General features: G+C 43.6%; 1 protein-coding gene across 3 annotated transcripts in view; it reads left to right on the top strand.

Annotated features, from left to right (window-relative positions):
• Positions 1 to 18,711, top strand: part of CDC42EP1 (CDC42 effector protein 1) — a 98,920-nt gene that overhangs the window by 32,136 nt on the left and 48,073 nt on the right. For 2 of the 3 annotated variants that reach the window (XM_029590048.1, XM_029590049.1), the window contains one exon: positions 61 to 1,195. In XM_029590048.1, coding sequence (XP_029445908.1) covers positions 778 to 1,195 — 418 coding nt within the window. In that variant the 5' untranslated portion in view covers positions 61 to 777. The remainder of the gene's footprint in view (positions 1 to 60; positions 1,196 to 18,711) is intronic. The other variant, XM_029590050.1, reaches the window with a different exon arrangement.

The raw sequence follows: 18,711 nt of genomic DNA, 5'->3' as shown, positions 1-18,711 counted from the left end.
ATTGTAACATGAAATTTTCTTTCCCGTAGATGCTATCTTACATTTTCTTCTTTTTTTCAGGATATCCCTCATGGGAGATTGAAAAGCCTTGTCCTGACGTTTCCTTCTGCTCTCATCTATTAAACAGAGCCTGGAGAGAAAGGTGGTGACAGACGGGGACACAGGATAATCCCTAATCCCAGCTCTTCTTGTTTGCGCCAGCCTTTAATTGCCCAGGTGGGCCCTAATAGGAGCTGTCTTTTCTGATACCGGGTGCACCCACTGGAGAGATACAGCGTTCCAGGTCACCTCTTCCAGGTCCTTTGCAGTCCGTGCTCCTGACATCACACAGCACATTACCGAGGGGGCGGATTCAGGGGCTCCGAGGTACCCAGGTGGATGCAGACTCCACACCAAAGGGAGCAAAGTGAGTGGCAGCTGCACAAGAGGAGTTTGGTAGCCGAGGAATACAAAAAGTGCCTTGTGGCTCCACAGTGAGCACCAAGAGGAAAAGGCATTTGGAAGGAGGAAAAAAAGGTTGTACATAAAACCCTCCACAATTCTTGTGTTACTTGCTGCCTTCGGGTTTTAAACCTGTTCTTTTTGCTCTGCTGACGGGTGATCCTATAGTGCTGTAGATACATTTTTGGACAGCAATGGAAGTCCAGTGCATATGATTCTGCGTGTGGCATATATTGAAGGCAGAAACGACTGGATTGCGTACAAATTTTAAATCCCCGAACAGGGAAGGGAAGAATTTTTCCACTTGGATTTGGCAATCTTTCTCTCTCGGTGGAGATGAGTCTGGGGAAGCTGCCTGTGATAAAGAGCCTGGTGTCAGGCTCCCATAACAGGCGGCGCCTGAGGTCAGAGCTAACGCTGGACATGATCGGCCCGCCCCTCGGTGACTTTCGCCACACCATGCACGTGGGGCGCGGGGGCGATGTTTTCGGGGACACGTCCTTCCTTAGCAACCACGGCGGGACCCCCGAAGCGAGCAAGGACAACTTCTTCCTGCGCACCCTTCGGCAGGTGAGGAGGTCGCCACTGCGCAGCCGGCAGAGCCAAGAAGAGGCGGCCCCCCCACCGATCTCGCCCATCATCAAGAACGCCATCTCTCTGCCGCAGCTCAACGAGCCGGCGAACGGGGCCAGCGAAAAGTTCACCTTCAAAAGCAACCCCATCAGCTCGTCAGCGGAGACGCAACAACATTACGGTAAGAAGTGGGGAAGGGGCATGCGCGGGCCACACTGTTGGAATCATCTGAGGAGATGCATCCTGTCCCAGTACTGGAATCTGCGCCCTCTGAGGCCACAGATACTGTCGTCATACCGCAGGCCCTTTTACTTGGGGTTTACCACCTGACTCGGGGTGATCCAGTTCTGGTTCTGCTCCACTCTTGTCTATGAATTTATAAATCCTGCCCTAACAAAAGAAATGTGAACTTAAAAGTCCATAGAGGCAGTTGGAGGAAACCAAAATTGGATCAGCTTCTTGGAGTTGACCTGGGTCAGATGGCAACCCTATTTCTACTCCTGGATTAGTTAATACAGCGTTCAGTTCTGGACTGGCTAGTTTGGCTTCACTCCCTGCTCATTTAGTCCGTAAGTAGTTTTCCTTTGTGCAGAAAAGAGAGAAAAAAACAGGCTTAACTAATCCAGAATCAAAACCTACCAAGGTCGAGCATTCTAAAAATGAAACATCATCATGCTTGTTGACAAACTTCAGAGGCCTTTTGCATTTCAGCAGTGTTCCTCCACTTCCCAGGATGATAATACTACTGTTCCAAAAATGAGATGTTCATTCCTCCCCCGCACACAGTGCAGCTCAGAGTGCTGCACCCTCTCCATGCACGCCCTCTTCCCCCTCCCTCCAACCCCTAGATTAATTCATACAGCAATAATTTGCACTCACTTCTCTCCCGTTTGCTGTGCGGCGTGAACGCAATGAGTAGACGAGTCTAACTGGAAGCTGCGCCCTAATCAGAAATAAATATGTCAAAACGGTGAACAAGTTAACTGTATTCTGGGAGAAAATGTTAAATCTTCCTTTAGCTGCTACCAGTGTGATATTTTAGGGACTCTTATTAGTAGTCCTGAAAAAGATGGATTTTTTTTTGTTTTTTGCACGTGGCAATACCCTCTTATCATTTGACATGGGGAAGAAATAGGCAAAGATCTTGATTGGTCCAATGAAGAGAGGCCAGGTTTGATTTGTTGTCTTCAGGGAGACAGGATGAACATGTAACTTCCTGCTCCTGAAATAATAATAATAATAAAAGCATTTTGAACATTGTACCTGTAAATAGTTACATATTAAGCGCAGATCTGATAGCTACATAAAAAGAGAGCAGTGCAGTATAAATTATTAAAGGCAATATTTAAACTATTTCAAATAAAATTCTATACATATTACAGGTTGTGACAAATTTTCCTTGGATCATCTAGGAGCCAGCTCAAAAACTGAGGAGCCAGTGGCTGAGAGGTCTCTCAACCTCCTATTCATCCCTACCAAAGTTGACAAGCAGAGAAGGGAAAGTGGAGCATCTTCCTTCCTACACTGGCTTCCCCCTCCAGGCTCTGCCACAGCTCCCTTCAGGCTTGATTTCCTTTGGCTGTCTTCCCATTCTGTGTCTACTTGGGGGGAAAAAAAAGCTTAATAAATCAGACCCTTAATGTGTTGTCGCTTCACCTATTGTCTCGGCCGATCCCTCAGCAGTCTCTCACTCTCTCTCAATGCCCCTCTTCCCCACCAGTCTCCAGTCTCACTTCCCACCCTACCAGCCAGCCATCCTCCTCAGCCAGCCAGTCACCCCTACCCCCAGGCATCCTCCCTAAACAACCTCCCCAGCCAAATACAGCCAGCCCCATCCCATATTTACCTCTATAGCTCCCCCCTCATCTTCTCCCCTCTCTCTCATCTACTGCTTCTTTCTTATATCCATTTCCTGCCTGCCTCCCACTTCCCCGGTCCATTTCACTCTCTCCATTTCTGGTCCCACACCCATCTGGCTCTTGCCCCTTCTAGTTTCCTATTTTGCCACTGTTTCTCTCCTTACCTACTAATGCCCATCTCTCCCTCTCTGTTTCTTTCCTCCCCTCCCATTCACCTTCTCTCTGGCTCTGGTTCTGGTCCTGGTCCCTTCATTGTTCTCTCTGCTGTCATCTCAAAACCAGCTGCACTCTTACCAATCGCTCTGTCCTGTCCCCACGCAGCCTCTCCTTCAGGACTCCCCCAGATTCCATCACTGATGGCTACATCCCCCCCCCCCCCTCCAATGATGTCTCTCCCACTTTCCACCCATGGTGCCAGCAACAAGGACAGGGCCTTGCATCCTCTCAGCTGTGTGATACTGGTAGCCAGTTTCTCGCTGCAGGGCCTTTTCTCTTCCAGGTCCCACATCATACACATCCCGTGTAGAAAGGGTGTGGGGAGGGGGCCCACTGCAGGGACAGTCTGAACTCCTGTAACCGCCTTCCTTCCTGCTACCAGGGAGAGTTGGGACATGTTACGGGATGACCCTCAACAGAGAGGAACCTCAAACAGACACAGCAATTTATATCACACACCAGCAGGGCTGTCCTTGGGTGGGTGCTGGGAGGGGGGGGCATTTGAGGAGGGCCTCGCACCGCCATGCTAGCCCCATCCCCAACACTATAATTTCTTGTCAGTCGGCATTCCAGGGCCCTGCTGCAGTTGATTCACCCTGGGCCCCACACCCATGGACTTGCATTTATTGAGGTACGGAAGAGGCAATTTTGAAATGGTCTGCATTGAGACAAAGTCCCTGGATATATTTAAAAACGCACAGACTTTTTACCAGTTTTCAAAGAGGATGTGGGCAAATGCTTTCGTAGTGCGGGCCCTTTTCTTCACGGAATATAGCATGCAGACATTTGAAAATACCATCTGTGTGCATTGGTTTCTTCCTCTGACCTGATCACACCTCCAGGATTGCCTCCCTTAAATGTGGCTGAGACGCACATGTTGTGGAGTGCCATGCTAGCTGTTAGTCGCACTTAGGGAGGGCATTTGTCCAACAACCGATTAGCATGGGGGAAAAATGATTTTTACCTGTGTAAATTGCTTGGAAAAGCGAGGTGGAGGCTATATACAGAATATAAACTTACAGGGGGCTATATACAGAGTGTAAACTTACAGGAGGGAAGGAGGGGTATAGGCTAAACGCATGCTATTAACTGAGAGGAGGGGGGAGGGAGGGATAGGCTAAATGCAGGGAATAGACAGTGTTGGGGGGAGGGGCTAGATACAGTGTGTAGACAGAGAGGTGGTGGGCGGGGTACAGCCCATATACAGATTATATACTGATGGAAGGGAGGACAGCAGAGATTAGTTTAAATACATACTATATACAGACTAAGTATAGAAAGTTCACAATGTAAGGATGATCAGGCTATGCAATTTGAAAATAGCATTAACAGGATTACAGTTTGAGAGATTTGAGTATAGAGTTAACAGGATTTCAATTTAACTACATATTGTGTACAGGTTATATCTAGAGGCATTACAGAATATAGATGATTGATTAAAGGGTCAAGGCTAAGAATAGAGAAATTCTAGGTTAAATATACTATTTGCAAGTTAAATAAAGGGTTAAAGAGTAAATGTAGAGACAACTGAAGTTCAATTTAACTATATTCTAAATTTATACTGTCAAAAACTATATATGGAGAATTTACAGTATAAAAGATAATCAGGATATAAAAAAGGGATTGTGTGTATGTGAGGTTGCTAGCCTGTGTGAAGGGATTGTATATGTGAGATAGAGCCTGTGTGAAGGGCTGCATGAGAGAGACATAGGTAGCCTGTGTGAGGATGTATGTGTGAGAGAGAAAGGGAGCTTGTGTGGGTGTATATGCAAGAGAGCTCTATGAGGAGATGTGTGTGTGTGTGAGAGAGAGAGAGGAGCCTGTATGAGGGTGTGTGTATGTGTACTAGAGAGAGGGAGCATGTGTGTGAGAGAGAGGGAGGGGCAGTACTGAGAACGGGGTCAAACTCTGGGACTGGCGATAGAGTGGAAGGGGTTGAGTCTAGAGGTTGAGAGGAGAGAGATACTGGCAGGTGGAGGAGTTGGGGCCTGAGAGGGCAAAGTGGCCAGGGGAGTAGGGAGAGCGAGCGGAAGGGACACTTACAGTGAATTTCTAGGGAAATTCTGCTCAAAATATTTAATATTCTGCATCTCTAAGTAACAACTTTTTTTCTGTAGTAATTTAAAATGTAATTACTTAAAGGCTGTCATGTAAATTGTGTTATTTTGACCAATATAAAGTTTGCAGAATTTTGCAGAATTTGAATTTTAAGTTTTTGTGCGCAGAATTCCCCCAGGAGTATATCACAGAATTTTCCCCCTTTTATATTCTTTCCAAAAAACAAACTCAAACAGAAAACCCTCTATCCCAACTTCACCCCCCATAGTCCTCATCCACACCCACATACATTCAACCTTTTGGCTGTTTCCTTACATCCTTCTCACCATTCCACTAAGTAACCACAACCTATTCAATTTTTTTCCTTTCCTCTTTAGAAGCCTTTCCTCCTCTGTTTTTGCAGTGAGAAAGTTTTGCTTCCATTCCCTCCAGCTGCATTAATTCTATCATTTTTGTCTTGCCAAATGTTCAGAACTTATGGTTCCTCTTCTATCCATTTTAATAACACATTTATGTGAAATTTCTAGGGCCCAGTTGATACATTTTCTACTCTCTGTTCAGACTCCACATAGAGCAATATTTATCCTATGAATAGTACACATCCTCCTGTACACTTTTGTATTGCCAGAATTACTCCTTTCCAAAAACCTGTTACCCTATTACAAAGTAAAAATTAATGTGCTAGGCTTTCTTGCTCAAACTTATATTTGTTACAATTTACTGTTTCATCAAGTCCCATTCGATGTCTTTTAACATTATCAATATAGCAATAGTGCAGTATCTTAAATTGCCTTTCTTTCATAGTAATGTCTGTGTATTATTTATGTAACTCCTTAAAACAGGGGTTCTTAACCTTTTTGGGAGTGTGGACCTCATTTCAACCTCTAGAATTTTCACGGACCCCCACATGCTTCTCTTTAATTTTTACCTACAGTTTTATGTCATATATAGAAACGTTATTAATGTAATTGCAACGACATAATTATATGCACACCAGATTAATTCATTATGCATACAACTTATTAAACAATGCTTACTGACATAAACTGAATACATATAATTGCAATGCACAGCAATTAATGTGCAAGAATATACTCAGATTCAGTGATTTATATAGTATAACTACATTCAGCCACACAGCTGGATCTGTCTGCAAATATAGTTTATTGAATATTTTTGTATAAATAGAAACTAAACCAGCTTACAACAGACTATGATACTGAGCAGCAATACAAAAATAAAAGAAAGTGTGTTTCAATGAAAGAACAAAAACAGAGAAAACCATTATACTGTAATTAAATTAGCAAAACCACAAATAAATCCATTCCCCAAAACAAGAATAGTAGAGTCCCACGTTCCCCACATGAACACAGACAGACCCTCGCCAAATACAGAGTAGAGACCATAAAGTAGACCTACAGACATGCAGACAAAACCAAAACTGGAAACTACAAGTAGCCAAACTATATGCAGTGCAAGAATGGAAAAAGAAACATCACTACCCCTCATAAAACATCAAACAGTACAATAAAAAATGTAAAATATCATAATAGTACAACCATATTAATAAAAAGAATAAATATTTCAAAACAGTTGATGAACAGAATAACATCTAATAATTAAAACATACATTTTTTTTAAAAATGTACCAAATACCAATAAAATATTGCAAAACAGCTGACACATCAAATAAAAATAATTAAAACTAATGGGGATAAAAGAAAGATGGATGCTTTAGATGCAAGGTAACAAGCTATCACCATCAGCTGGGGCAGCACTGAGTGCTGTAAAATTGGAGGGCCCCAGTAGTGGCTTCAAATTTGTTTTTTTGGGTTTTTTTAATATTTGTTTGCCTATAGCTTAAAGGGCCCTCTTTAGCAATAATCTTCTGACTGTTGATGCCAGCCCTCTTCTCTTCTGTGCACCTACACCCAGAATCAGCCAGGGCTCCAGTTAACCTTCACTGGAAAGTATTTTACCTAATTATAACCTGCAACTACACTGTTACCTAGAATCAATAGGATTTCTCATGGAGGTAGGCATTAGATTCCTTCTTCCCCAATCTCTCCATTCCCCATTCTCTTTTGTAACTCCAAAATAAGACCACGGGATTCACTCCAATTGAATCCAACTGTCTTGTTTATTTTCTTGCACACATACAACTCAACAGGTGTAGGTTCCAGTTACGAGGTAGTTGTAAGTCAAAATCCCAACACTGCCAGTACATCAATGGAGGTTAATGCTGTCTGATGCAATCTGATAATCCACATCAGGCAGGGCTGCTTATATCTGAGATTTCACTACACAGTGGACTGATACAACCCTATGTACTCACATAAAGATGGTTTGCCCCATGCCTTAGCAAGAGGAATCCCAATAAATCAATTGGGAATTCCCCGCCCGGAGCATGCTAGACAGGGAGATCTCCCCTGTGCTGAAGCTCTCTAAGGAGTGACTCAGCTGAAATTAGAGCATGCTTAGATAAAAGAGCACAAAAACATTAACTATTCCATAAGGGGTGGTGGAGTACCATTTTAATTAGTAACCATTGGTTACGTAGTCCCCTCCTGAAACCTGCCCTCCCCGACAGGTTCACTTATTTAACAACTATTAAGTAACTTGATGATAGTCAATGCAATACATTTAGCTGTAATTCAATTAAAACAGCAACATATTATATGGTGCAATCATCCATCACTTAAGACACATGACACAACATTATTATTAACATCTTATGGCTACAGTGATAACTTAAGGTTAGTCCCTTTGTCAGAAAAAACCAACTATGATGGCAGACAACTAACCCTGGCAATATCCAAGTCCACATATAAGTGATGTCATGGCCACAGGTGTCACTGTACCAAAATAAATTCATAAAACAAGGCAATAATAGTGATATGATGGAAATAGCTTGGTCTTTCAACTTGTCTGTGGTACTTTCTATAGAGGATTTTTTTTTTATTGAAAGTTTAGTCATTTTTACATGAAAAATCAAAGACATTTTGAATCAGTGCATATACATAAAGGAAAAAAAAAAAATGAAATCACATTATGATATCAAAATAAAGTCTTCAATCAAGGGGGGACAAAACCAAGGTAACATGAAAAAGAAAATAAATAAAACAGAGCATACCAGTAAACATTATTTATTTCCAGAACCCCAGAGGCCTTTAACTAATAACAGTTTTATGTATAAGAAATGTATCTAAATGAGCTGGGTCAGTAAAAATAAATGTATTCCCTTGAAATGTAATAATACATTCACATGGGAACTTTAAAAAGAAAGACGCTTCCAGAGCTAACACCTGCTTTTATAGTTCAAGAATGTTTTCTTCCTCATCTGGGTATCTCTGGCGAAATCAGGAAAAACTTGAATTTTCTGATCACAGAATTTCCCCATTCCTATACTTAAAATATTGTTTAAGGACCAAATGTCAATATCTAAGGCAAAAGGTACAATAAGAGTAGATTGTGCAGATATATTACCATTAGAACTTTGTAGAAAATCAGAGACATCTGCACTCTCGAAGGAGGAAAAAACGAATGCTTCCTTATTACTAACCATGTCCTTCATAACTGGTAGATAATAACATCTAGAAAGTATCAATTCTTTATCAGATGCAAATTGCAAATACTTCACAAACATACGTCTTAAATAACTCCCTAGGAGCTAATAATCTGGTTTTAGGAAAATTTAACAACCTTCTAGCCCTAATCGTGTTTTCCAACATTTCACATTTATTATGTAATAACAGATTGTCCTTGATATTAGCAACTGCAGTAGATAGTAAAGTAGTGACAGTATTAGCTATAGCAGACATCTGAGATTCAACAGAATCCATTCTGTTCTCTAATTCAGACAATTTGGATGAGGTCCCCGAGGAAAACAAAGACAAAGCTGAGGTATAGCCTGAGCCAAAGATGACTCCATTCACGAGACAACTTTCCACATGTCTCTAAGGGTGATATTTACAGGCTCAGACAAATTCTGTCCTATCATAGCTCCTCCCAGATTTAGCATGAGTAAAACCGCTGCAGGTACCAGCATCCTGGTTATCCTTCTTCCGGAGACCCCACTATCCACCATAGGCAGAGAAGAACTGAGGCTTCCCAGCTCTGTTGGATTAACAGGAGAAATTTCTGCCCCTTGATTTTCCACTGGAGGGCATCAAGATCTTGTTAGACACATCTGAGTCCACTTCCAGAGACCCAAGAGTCTTTGCCAACTCTAAACCCTTATTTGTGTTTGCTGGTAGTGACACATCAATAACCCCATTCTGAGCATATACAGAATTAGTAGTCCCCAGTAAAGCTGAGTGAGGTGGTGGAGGGAGAGATCTGGAGCCAGAACATAGAGAAACTTCTAGTGCTTCTGGGCTAGGGAATTCCCCACCTGAGGCACCAGGCCATTGAAATAAGTTCATTGGACCTCTTACTGGTGTCGATGCACTCGTGGGCCCCACAGGCTTTCCTTTTCCCTTCTTCCCCATAAGTAGGTTCTGAAACAAACAAAAAAAGTTAACCAGTTCCTTGGGTTGACATCATAGCAGGCCGCCTTCTCCTCGAGGATCCTCCAGTCTCTGCTGGAAAAATGGCACCGTCGGGACAGCTGGTATGCCTCTCACAGCCCTCTCACACAACGCAGGGTGCTGGCATTTGTAGTCCAGGCACCTCAGGTTGATGTCACAGCAGGTCGCTTCTTCTTTGAGAGTCCTCCAATCTCTGCTGGAAAAATGGCACCGTCAGGACAGCTGGTATGCCTCTCACAGGCCCCCCCACCCGATAGAGGAATTTTTAAACAAGAAGTAGTACCTTAAGGTGAATCCTTTAGGGCACATCAATTAAGGTGAAACTGCATCTGTAAGAAGTAAAATAATCTCCAGGTAGATACAATTATACACCAATAATTAGATCTTTATCATTGGGCAATCTTGGTCCAATCACAAAGGTGCACAATCCTGGAAAGGAACCATTGCCACTCTCTAAATCTAAGGTAGGCATTATCAGAAAAATGTACACTAGTTCTTGGATGAAAATCCCCTTTCAGCAGCTTCTGGTATGACTTTTCTTCATTGTACTGGGAAGAAACAGAAATTAAGTACACAAAACACAACAGAAGCAATCAAAGCAGTTATTCACCCAATGGGTCAAACAACAATAATACTGCCTGTATAATAATTATCAGGCACTAATAAGTGAGAGACTACAGTCAGTGCAGATGATGTGCCCCTAGCTTCCCACCACTGTGCAATCACAGGAGAAACTGCATAATTAGCTTGTTGCCCCATACAGTATTTTACAATCTGCCATAGAATCAACATTCCTGAAAGTTTTAACACCTCTTAATATTTTGAACAAAGCTGCAAGGTGCTGCCTGCCTTCAATTTCATCTCTCTCTCTGCCTACTCCTGCTCCAGCCCCTCCCCTCACAAACAGCCTGCAGGCAGCCTTCTTTTGTTGTTCCTCCCTAGTCTTCTTCCTCGGGTCCTGACCTGAAGATGGGGAGGTAAAATTGAGATGAAAGCAGTCCAGAATGTTTGGTCCCTCAAAGTTTAATTAAATCCTTATCAAACCAAAGATCACATTCATATGATACAATATCTAGATGAAGTGATGACCCTGTAGAAGAATTTCTAATATGGCTAGCCAGGACAAACTCATGTCCCAGCACCCACCCTCTCACAATCGATAGCAAATAAACCCTCAGACAATAAGTGAGGATCAAACAGGCCGCAGCTTTATTGTACAACAATCAGGTGCCCGAGCTCAAGAAATTTACATAGGCCTCACTCTGCACCTGCCACTCGCCAGCAAGGTGCACAGATCCAGGTCATCCAAACCTTGAGCCATTAACATTTGAAATATTCACACCCATGGCTCCCGCCACCATCCAGCAAGGAGTTGTGACAACAAGCTCCCGCCACCCTCCAGCAAGGAGCCTTACGCAAGACAATTGCACCCAATTGTCCTGCCGTAATTCCAACCTGACACCTGTCGGGTCATTACACCATTAAGCACCACATTGCATCTCTATCGGCTCGGGCAACCCGCCACAGGCACAGGATGGACCTATCCTGTGATCCCCCCCAAAGATGCGGCCTAAATCCCTAATGCAACAAATCTTCCAAGGCCTCCTGAAATGTATTTAAGAACAAATCCAGTCCTATAAAGGATAGATGCACCCCGTCAGGGCGAAAGAGCCCATGCTCGCAGTCCCAAGACCACTCATCACAAATGTGACGTCCCCCGAACAATGTTAACCAAGAGCCTTGCCTGCCTCGCCAGGTGCCACTGACGCCTCCTCGGACTCCGTATCGAGAAAGTGGGCTGGAGAAGGGGGAAGGCACTAAAGATGACTGCAGGCAAGAAGGTGCTGCCGTTGTTCCGGGGTAGCCAAAATCGGCGAGGCTCCAGCCGATTGGCTACCCCATCCCCAGGGGAACCAAGGGGTTCTCTCCACGTCCCCAGAGGTTTGGATTCAAACCTCGCATTCTGGGCCAGCCAATGGGCCAGCGCGCCAGCGCAAGGCCCTATGCGCATGGCGGCCTCCCGGGTCCAGGCACGATTCGTGCCTGGCACCCACATTCCTCCGGGCACCCCTGTACTTTATCGGGGTGCCCTTCTCATCTTTAGTCAAAGGTTCTTGCACCTGCAGCTGTGGCCAATCATTCAGCATTTACAAAGACCCAGATGAGTTTTTGGAAGTCTGCAATTCCTGGTGTCCCATAGCTGGCAGAGAGGGCACTAATTTCAATTCACAGAAGTATGACAAGTTTCAACTTGTGCTCTTCAACCCCTCTTTATATCCATTACCATGTGTCCAATACATCTGCACATATCTTTCCATGTAATTAACAGCATGACAAACTGCTGATGTTGAGGACATTTTCAGCATACATAAGCTCATACACTGGGAAAGACAAGGACTTTCTCAAGAAAATATAAAAAAGATGGTTTCACTTTATCAGTTCAAAACAAAAGTGACATTTCACAGTTAAAAGTTGGTAACATATGTCTTAACTTGATAAATTGTGGATTTTTGTGTTTGGTACATTTTTTATTTGTAAATAGTTTAAATATTCTTGAAAAACAATATGAACGATTTTCAATATAAAACATTGACTTTTTTTGCTTAGTCAGAGAGGTAAAAAAAAGTATGCAAATTTGCCATATAAGTGTTGCAGAATCTTGAAAAAATCTGCCACAGGAAACTGGGGGCTTTGCTCATAGCTCTGTGAGCAGGTCTTTCAGAACTCCAGTCCAATTCCAAGGGGACTTCAGGAATTAGTCTCTTCATCAGAACATGGCAACTTCCCTTGTAGGAAATAAACATAGGCCATATTCATTTTTTGGACCTATGCCCAACTGGGGAGGCTGGCTTCATCCCAGAAACTCCATCAGGTCCCCCCATTGCACAGTCTTCAGAGTCTTATTTGAAACAAGAACAAGTAAAACATTTCTTCAAACCAGAACTGTAAATGAACCTCAGCAGCACTTATTAATGCTGTTCTATTCAGCAACAATTTTTCTGGAGTCTGGAGTAGATGATTACTCAGAATGATTAGAGTCTGAGTTCTCCACAACTGACCCAAATCCCAGCTTTCTGGTGACTATGACATATTTTTCGTTACTGTTATGGAGGTGGACTCTTGGACCGAGGGAGAGTTGGCGCTGCCTGTAGGGAGGTACTCCCCAGGCCCCCACCATCAGTAGGCAAGGAGGATGAGGAGCAGAGGCCCCGCTGGGGCTTCACCACTACCAGCCCGTGTTCCCCTTAGGTTGAGCCCTCGGGTGCCAGGGCCGGCTGGACTTACTGTTGGCCTCTGAGATGATGGTCGTCCAGAAGAGCAGTGTGAAGCAGCAGCAGCACAGTCCTTCAGCCCTACAAAAGGGCTTCTCTGCCACTTCCTCGGTGCCTTTGCAATGGATCCTCATGGCTACCATGGCTCTTATTTATTTATTTATTTATTTATTTATTTTAATTTTTTTCTATACCGGCATTCGTGAAAATATCACATCAAGCCGGTTTACAATAAACAATGGGTGATAACCGGAACAGAGAACGAAATAATATGAACTATAAATAATATAGATGCAGTTACAATAAACAGGGAGACGTACAACTAGGAGCAAGAAGAAGACAAGATAGAAACTTTAACAAAGTGTATAAACCTGTAGAATGGAGGAATTTCCAAAAATGGATGTTTGAGAATTACAATGAATTGTTCCGTACAAGTATGTAGTTTAACAATAAAGGCGAAATCATAAGTAATGAAGATTCTGGATGATAATAATGCTTAGGGGTAGGATACCAGGATGGTTATAATAATAAAATATGTTGATTGGAGGTTGAAAATCGGATAGAATAGTTTTTAATCTGCGTCTGGGAAGGCTTGTTTGAAAAGCCATGTTTTAAGTCTTTTTCTGAAAGTCAGTAAGCAGGGTTCCTGTCTAAGTTCCGTTGGTATGGAGTTCCAAAGCGTGGGTCCTGCTGTGGAGAAAGCCCTATCTCTGTAAGTTATGTGGAGGGAAGTTTTGGAAGGCGGTACTTGTAGTGACTCTTTGTAGTACTCTCTTATGGGTCTGGAGGAAGTATGTTTTATGAAAGGGATTTGTAGGTTGAGAGGGGCGATTTGTTGGATGGATTTGTAGATTATGGTGATTGACTTATAAAGAATTCTGAAATGAATTGGTAGCCAGTGTAATTCTTTAAGGATTGGGGAAATGTGCTCTCTTCTCTTTGTATTAGTTAGGATTCTGGCTGCAGTATTTTGAACCATTTGTAGTGGTTTGGTGTGTGCTGATGGGGTACCTAATAATAAGGAATTGCAATAGTCTAACTTGGAGAAGATTATTGCTTGTAGGATAGTCCTGTAGTCATGGTTGTGGAACAGTGGTCTTATTCTTTTTAGAACATGCAGTTTATGAAAGCAGTCTTTAGTAGTTTGGTTTATGAAAGCTTTTAAATTAAGTCTATTATCGATGATTGCGCCCAAATCTCTTACTTTTGTTGTTTGTAAATTAGTTTGAGGAATTGTGGGTGTGTGGCAGATCTCAGAGGATATGAGAAGGAGTTCCGTTTTTGAGGAATTTAGGATTAAATTCATACTGGAAAGGAGGGAGTTGATTTCTTGTAGACAATAATCCCAAAGCTCGAGGGTTTTTTTAATGGATTCTTTGATTGGTATTACAATTTGGATATCGTCGGCATACAGGTAGTGTTTAAGGTTCAAATTGGTTAAAAGCTGGCAGAGAGGGAGGAGGTAGATGTTAAAGAGGGTAGGTGAGAGGGATGAACCCTGGGGAACTCCTTGTGATGAAGGGTAGCGTTTAGATTCTTTGCTGTGTATTTTTACCTTGAAGCCTCTATTTTTTAAGAATGAGTGGAACCAGGACAGTGCAGAGCCCGTTATGCCGATGTTCAATAGTTGGTTTAAGAGCATGGAGTGGTTAACAGTATCAAAGGCGGCTGAGAGGTCCAAGAGAATCAAAAGATAGGACTGGCCTTTGTCTAGGCCTAGGATGAGGTAGTCTGTTAAGGAAATTAGGAGAGATTCTGTACTTAACGATTTCCTGAAGCCATATTGTGAAGGGTAGAGAATTTTGTGGTCTTCCAGGTAGTCTGATAATTGAGAGTTAACCAGTTTTTCCATGACTTTAGCAATGAACGGGAGGTTTGAGATAGGGCGAAAATTGGAGGGGTCGTCTGGGTCTAACTTTGGTTTTTTCAAGAGCGGCTTGATTGATGCCATTTTGAGGTCGTCAGGGTAGAGTCCTTTAGATAAAGAGCAATTGATTATGTCCGCCAGAGCTTTGGATATGGTGTCCGGAATAAGGAGGAGTAATTTGGAAGGGATTTGGTCTAATGGGTGTGTCGATGGTTTCATATTTTTCAGTATTCTATGGATTTCCGAAGTTGTAGTGGGTTCCAATGTGTTGAGTGAGATGTTTTTGTTATGGTGTATAAAGGTACTATGAGGGGAAGAAGTATTGAGCAAATTCTTAGAAAGAAGGTTGGCTATTTTGTTGTTGAAGAAGAGGGCAAGTTCCTCTGCTTTTTCTTGGGCTTTGTTAAATGGAATGTCAGGTATTTGGATTTGAGTTAAGTTGGAGACGTAGGCGAATAGGGCTTTAGCATCAAAGATCATATGATGAATCTTATGAGCATAGAAGTCTCTTTTGATTTTTAGCAAGGAATTTTTGTAGTGATGGAAAGCAAATTTGTAGGTAGAGAGGGTGGACGCTGAAGGAGATTTGCGCCATTTGCTTTCTTTCCGTCTGAGGGAAAGTTTTAGATTTTGTAGTTCTTCATTAAACCATGGTTGTTTTTTTGGAAGGTTGTGTTTTAGTTTTTTAGTTGTTAGAGGACAGAGTTTATTAGCTGCAGTTTCTGTGATATTATTCCAAGAATGAAGTGCTGAATTTGGAGAGGAAAGGTCCATATGGGGAAGTTCTAAAATTAGGTGGTTGTGGAGGTCCTCGGATGTACATATTTTCCTATAGGAGAATTGTTGTTGAGGGGCGAGGGAGCTGTTTTTTTGTGCAAGTGTGATGGTGGTCGAGATTAGAGAGTGGTCCGACCAGGGTACTGGTTCGCAGATTGGTTGAGTTGAATTAGAGATACCAGAATTAGTGAAGATGAGGTCCAATGTGTGACCTGCTTTATGGGTGGGTTCCTTGATAATTTGGTTGAAACCTAAAGCAGATAAGGCGGTAATGAGAGTTTTCCCATTTGTAGATAGAGAGGGATTGTTAACATGTAAATTGAAGTCGCCGAGTATAATTGCTGGAGAATCTAGATTGATGTGGGAGACTATTAATTCCAGAAGAGGAGAGGCATCTGAGTCGAGAAGGCCTGGGGGAGCATATACAAGAAGGATTTGAAGATAGTTTGATTTGAAAAGGCCTGTTTCCAGTTTGTTAGGAGAGTTGACTGTGTATTGGGTGAAATTCAAATCTTTTTTGGTAGCAAGAAGAATTCCTCCACCTTTTCTTTTCTGTCAGGGAATTGAGAAGAAGTCATATGAATGTGTAGGTAATTGGTTAATTAGTGCAGTGTCTGTCGGTTTGAGCCAAGTTTCTGTTATAGCGCATACGTCAGGATTTGCGTCTAGGAGAAGATCGTTGAGAATGGGCGTTTTCTTAGTGATGGATTGGGCGTTGAATAGAAATAGTGAGAAAAATGTTAGCCCTAGTAATTGTGTAAAGGGAGACGCAATAATGGGAATGAGGGCTTTATAGGTGTGAGGATGAGAAATCAGAGACTTACTAGTTGCGTTATGTCTTCTGTGATGGAGAATCGGAATCGAGAGACCACAGAGCATGATGGTTAGAAATAGTCGAATGTCTTGTTGTTATTTTTGAAGAGAAGAATTAATGGTTTGTTGTATGAATGGGGGTGGATAGGTAGGAGAGATTCACAGTAGTTTTGTGATTGAGGTTTGAATGAGATGTGCAGTTAGAATGAAGATTGCTTGTAGGCTTGGAGAATGGTCGAGTGATTTGAAGGACTGGTAATTGAAGAAGAGTGGTAGATGTTGATTGTTAAGGGAGCGTGTTGTGCCTCCGGGGTGCACGAAGGGGCGCACAAAGGGGCAAGCCCCTTTGTCGCGCTCCTTCGGCGCGCGACGCCGGAGGGTGAAGAATTTTAAAAGTCCCTCTCGATTTGGATTGGCTGTTCGCGGTGGTGGGCGTGCCTAGGAGTCGAGGGGCTGCCGCTCAGCCGCGAGATCGACGGTCAGGCTCGCCGGGGGGAAGGGAAATTAAAAGGCCTTGTCTTGCAAGGTCTTCTGTGGTCATCTTCCTGTCTCTATAGTCTTCATGTTCTTTGTTGAATGTTATTGATCTCCATATTCTTCATGTTCCTGGTCTCCTTGTTCCTCATCTGAGCTCCTTCATGTTGCCTGTTCCATGTTCCTGGTCTCTTGTCAGTTCCTCGTCCAAGTCTTCTGAATCTTCACCTTGTCCAAGTCTTCAGTCAAGTTCCTGATGTCCATGTCTCTGTTCCAAGGTCTGACTTCTAGATCATCTCTCATCATTTCTAAAGGCGTGCCAGTTTCATGGTCCATGACCAGTCTACGGAGGGTTGTGTAGGGCACTTCCAGGCACAAGGCCTGTTCCAAAGTCCATCTTCACTGGATCAAGTCCTCTCAGTCCATCCTTATTTTTAGAGTTCCAAATTCCAAGTCACGTTCCTAGTCAAGTTTCGAGATCCTAGTCATGTTCCTAGTTCCAGGGCTCATGGAGCTTGTCCAGCCAGCGGATCTCCATGTTCCTCATTCCAAGGGATGTCTTGGCTCCTGTCCTCATCTGAGTCTCAGTCCTGAGCCTGTCTCGCTCCTGGCATGGTCTGTGACCAACCTGTGGCAGGTTGTGTACGGCGCGCAGCGGGATAGCATTTCCATGACCAGCCAACAGCGGGCTGTGTAGGGTGCACTGAGGTGCAGTGCCCATGGAAACTGAACCCTTACCTATATCCATGTTCCTTGTCTCCAGAGCCTTCGTCCAAGTTCTCATCCAAGTTCCAACCCTTCAGTGTCTTCATCCATGTTCCCCATCATACCATGTCCTGTACTCAGCCTTAGTGAGTTCTGACGCAATCGCCATACCAAGTGGCAGGTCAGAAAGGGCTATCGAGTGGCTGGAGAGCTACCCTAGAGACCAGCATTGCGTTGTTGGGTCTCAGTCCGTGTGAGCAGGTTCAGCAGAGGTCTGAGAGCTATGTTTCAAGTCCAGCCCGTGCCTGGATACGCTCACCTCCCACGGTGTCTACCTTAAAGCCTCACCCTGAGGCTGTGCCGTGATCCAAGGGCTCACTCTCTCATGAGCAAGTGACTGCACCCTGTGCTTGCAGTAACACTCACACAGGTATTATGTCTCAATATTTTGCGTTCGTGCCTGTTCTCGCCCTCGCTCCACCCTCTCTACCTTTGTGGCGACTCCCTTCGGGTCTGATGGACAGATGTTGCCGTGGCTTCTCCTTGCCGTTCTTCCTGGAATCCCCGGGCTGGCCTGACGCTGCGGATCCGCAATGTTCTTGATGACGTAAGGGCGCGCGCATGCGCGCGCTCCAGAGTTTGTACCAGCAAGGGCGCGAACCTCAGGGGCGTCCCCCTGTAGTGACGTCATCCGCTTCCAACTTAAAAGGTCTTTGCTTGAAACTACGAATCGAGTTAGCAAGGGGAATTCTTTCTCAGCTGCTCTGCCTCCACAAACTTACCAAGGGGTACCCGCTCCTCGGGGGCCCCACTATCTTTTCTTGATTTCAGATTGCTAAGATGGGATTCAGTACTCACTCCTTGAGGGCCTACATCCCTGAATGCACAGAATATTCCTTACTACCTGGAAGCGATCGCAGATGTGAATACAGTGAGTTCTATTATAGATAGGAACCGGTACTTGCTCCACGAGGGCCTATGTTCCTAATCTCCGAAGACTCCCTTCTGTCTAAGACGTTATCGCAGGTATGGAGATCGTGAGTCATTATTGCAGATAGGAACTGGTACTCGCTCCACGAGGGCGCATGTTCCTAAAACCCTTCTCAACTCTCTTCTATCTCAGAAGC

The sequence above is a fragment of the Rhinatrema bivittatum genome, chromosome 2 (assembly GCF_901001135.1).
Source record: "Rhinatrema bivittatum chromosome 2, aRhiBiv1.1, whole genome shotgun sequence".
Classification (NCBI taxonomy): domain Eukaryota; kingdom Metazoa; phylum Chordata; class Amphibia; order Gymnophiona; family Rhinatrematidae; genus Rhinatrema; species Rhinatrema bivittatum.
The sequence above is the reverse complement of the archived record's forward strand: the minus strand, read 5'-3'. Positions and strand labels throughout refer to the sequence as shown.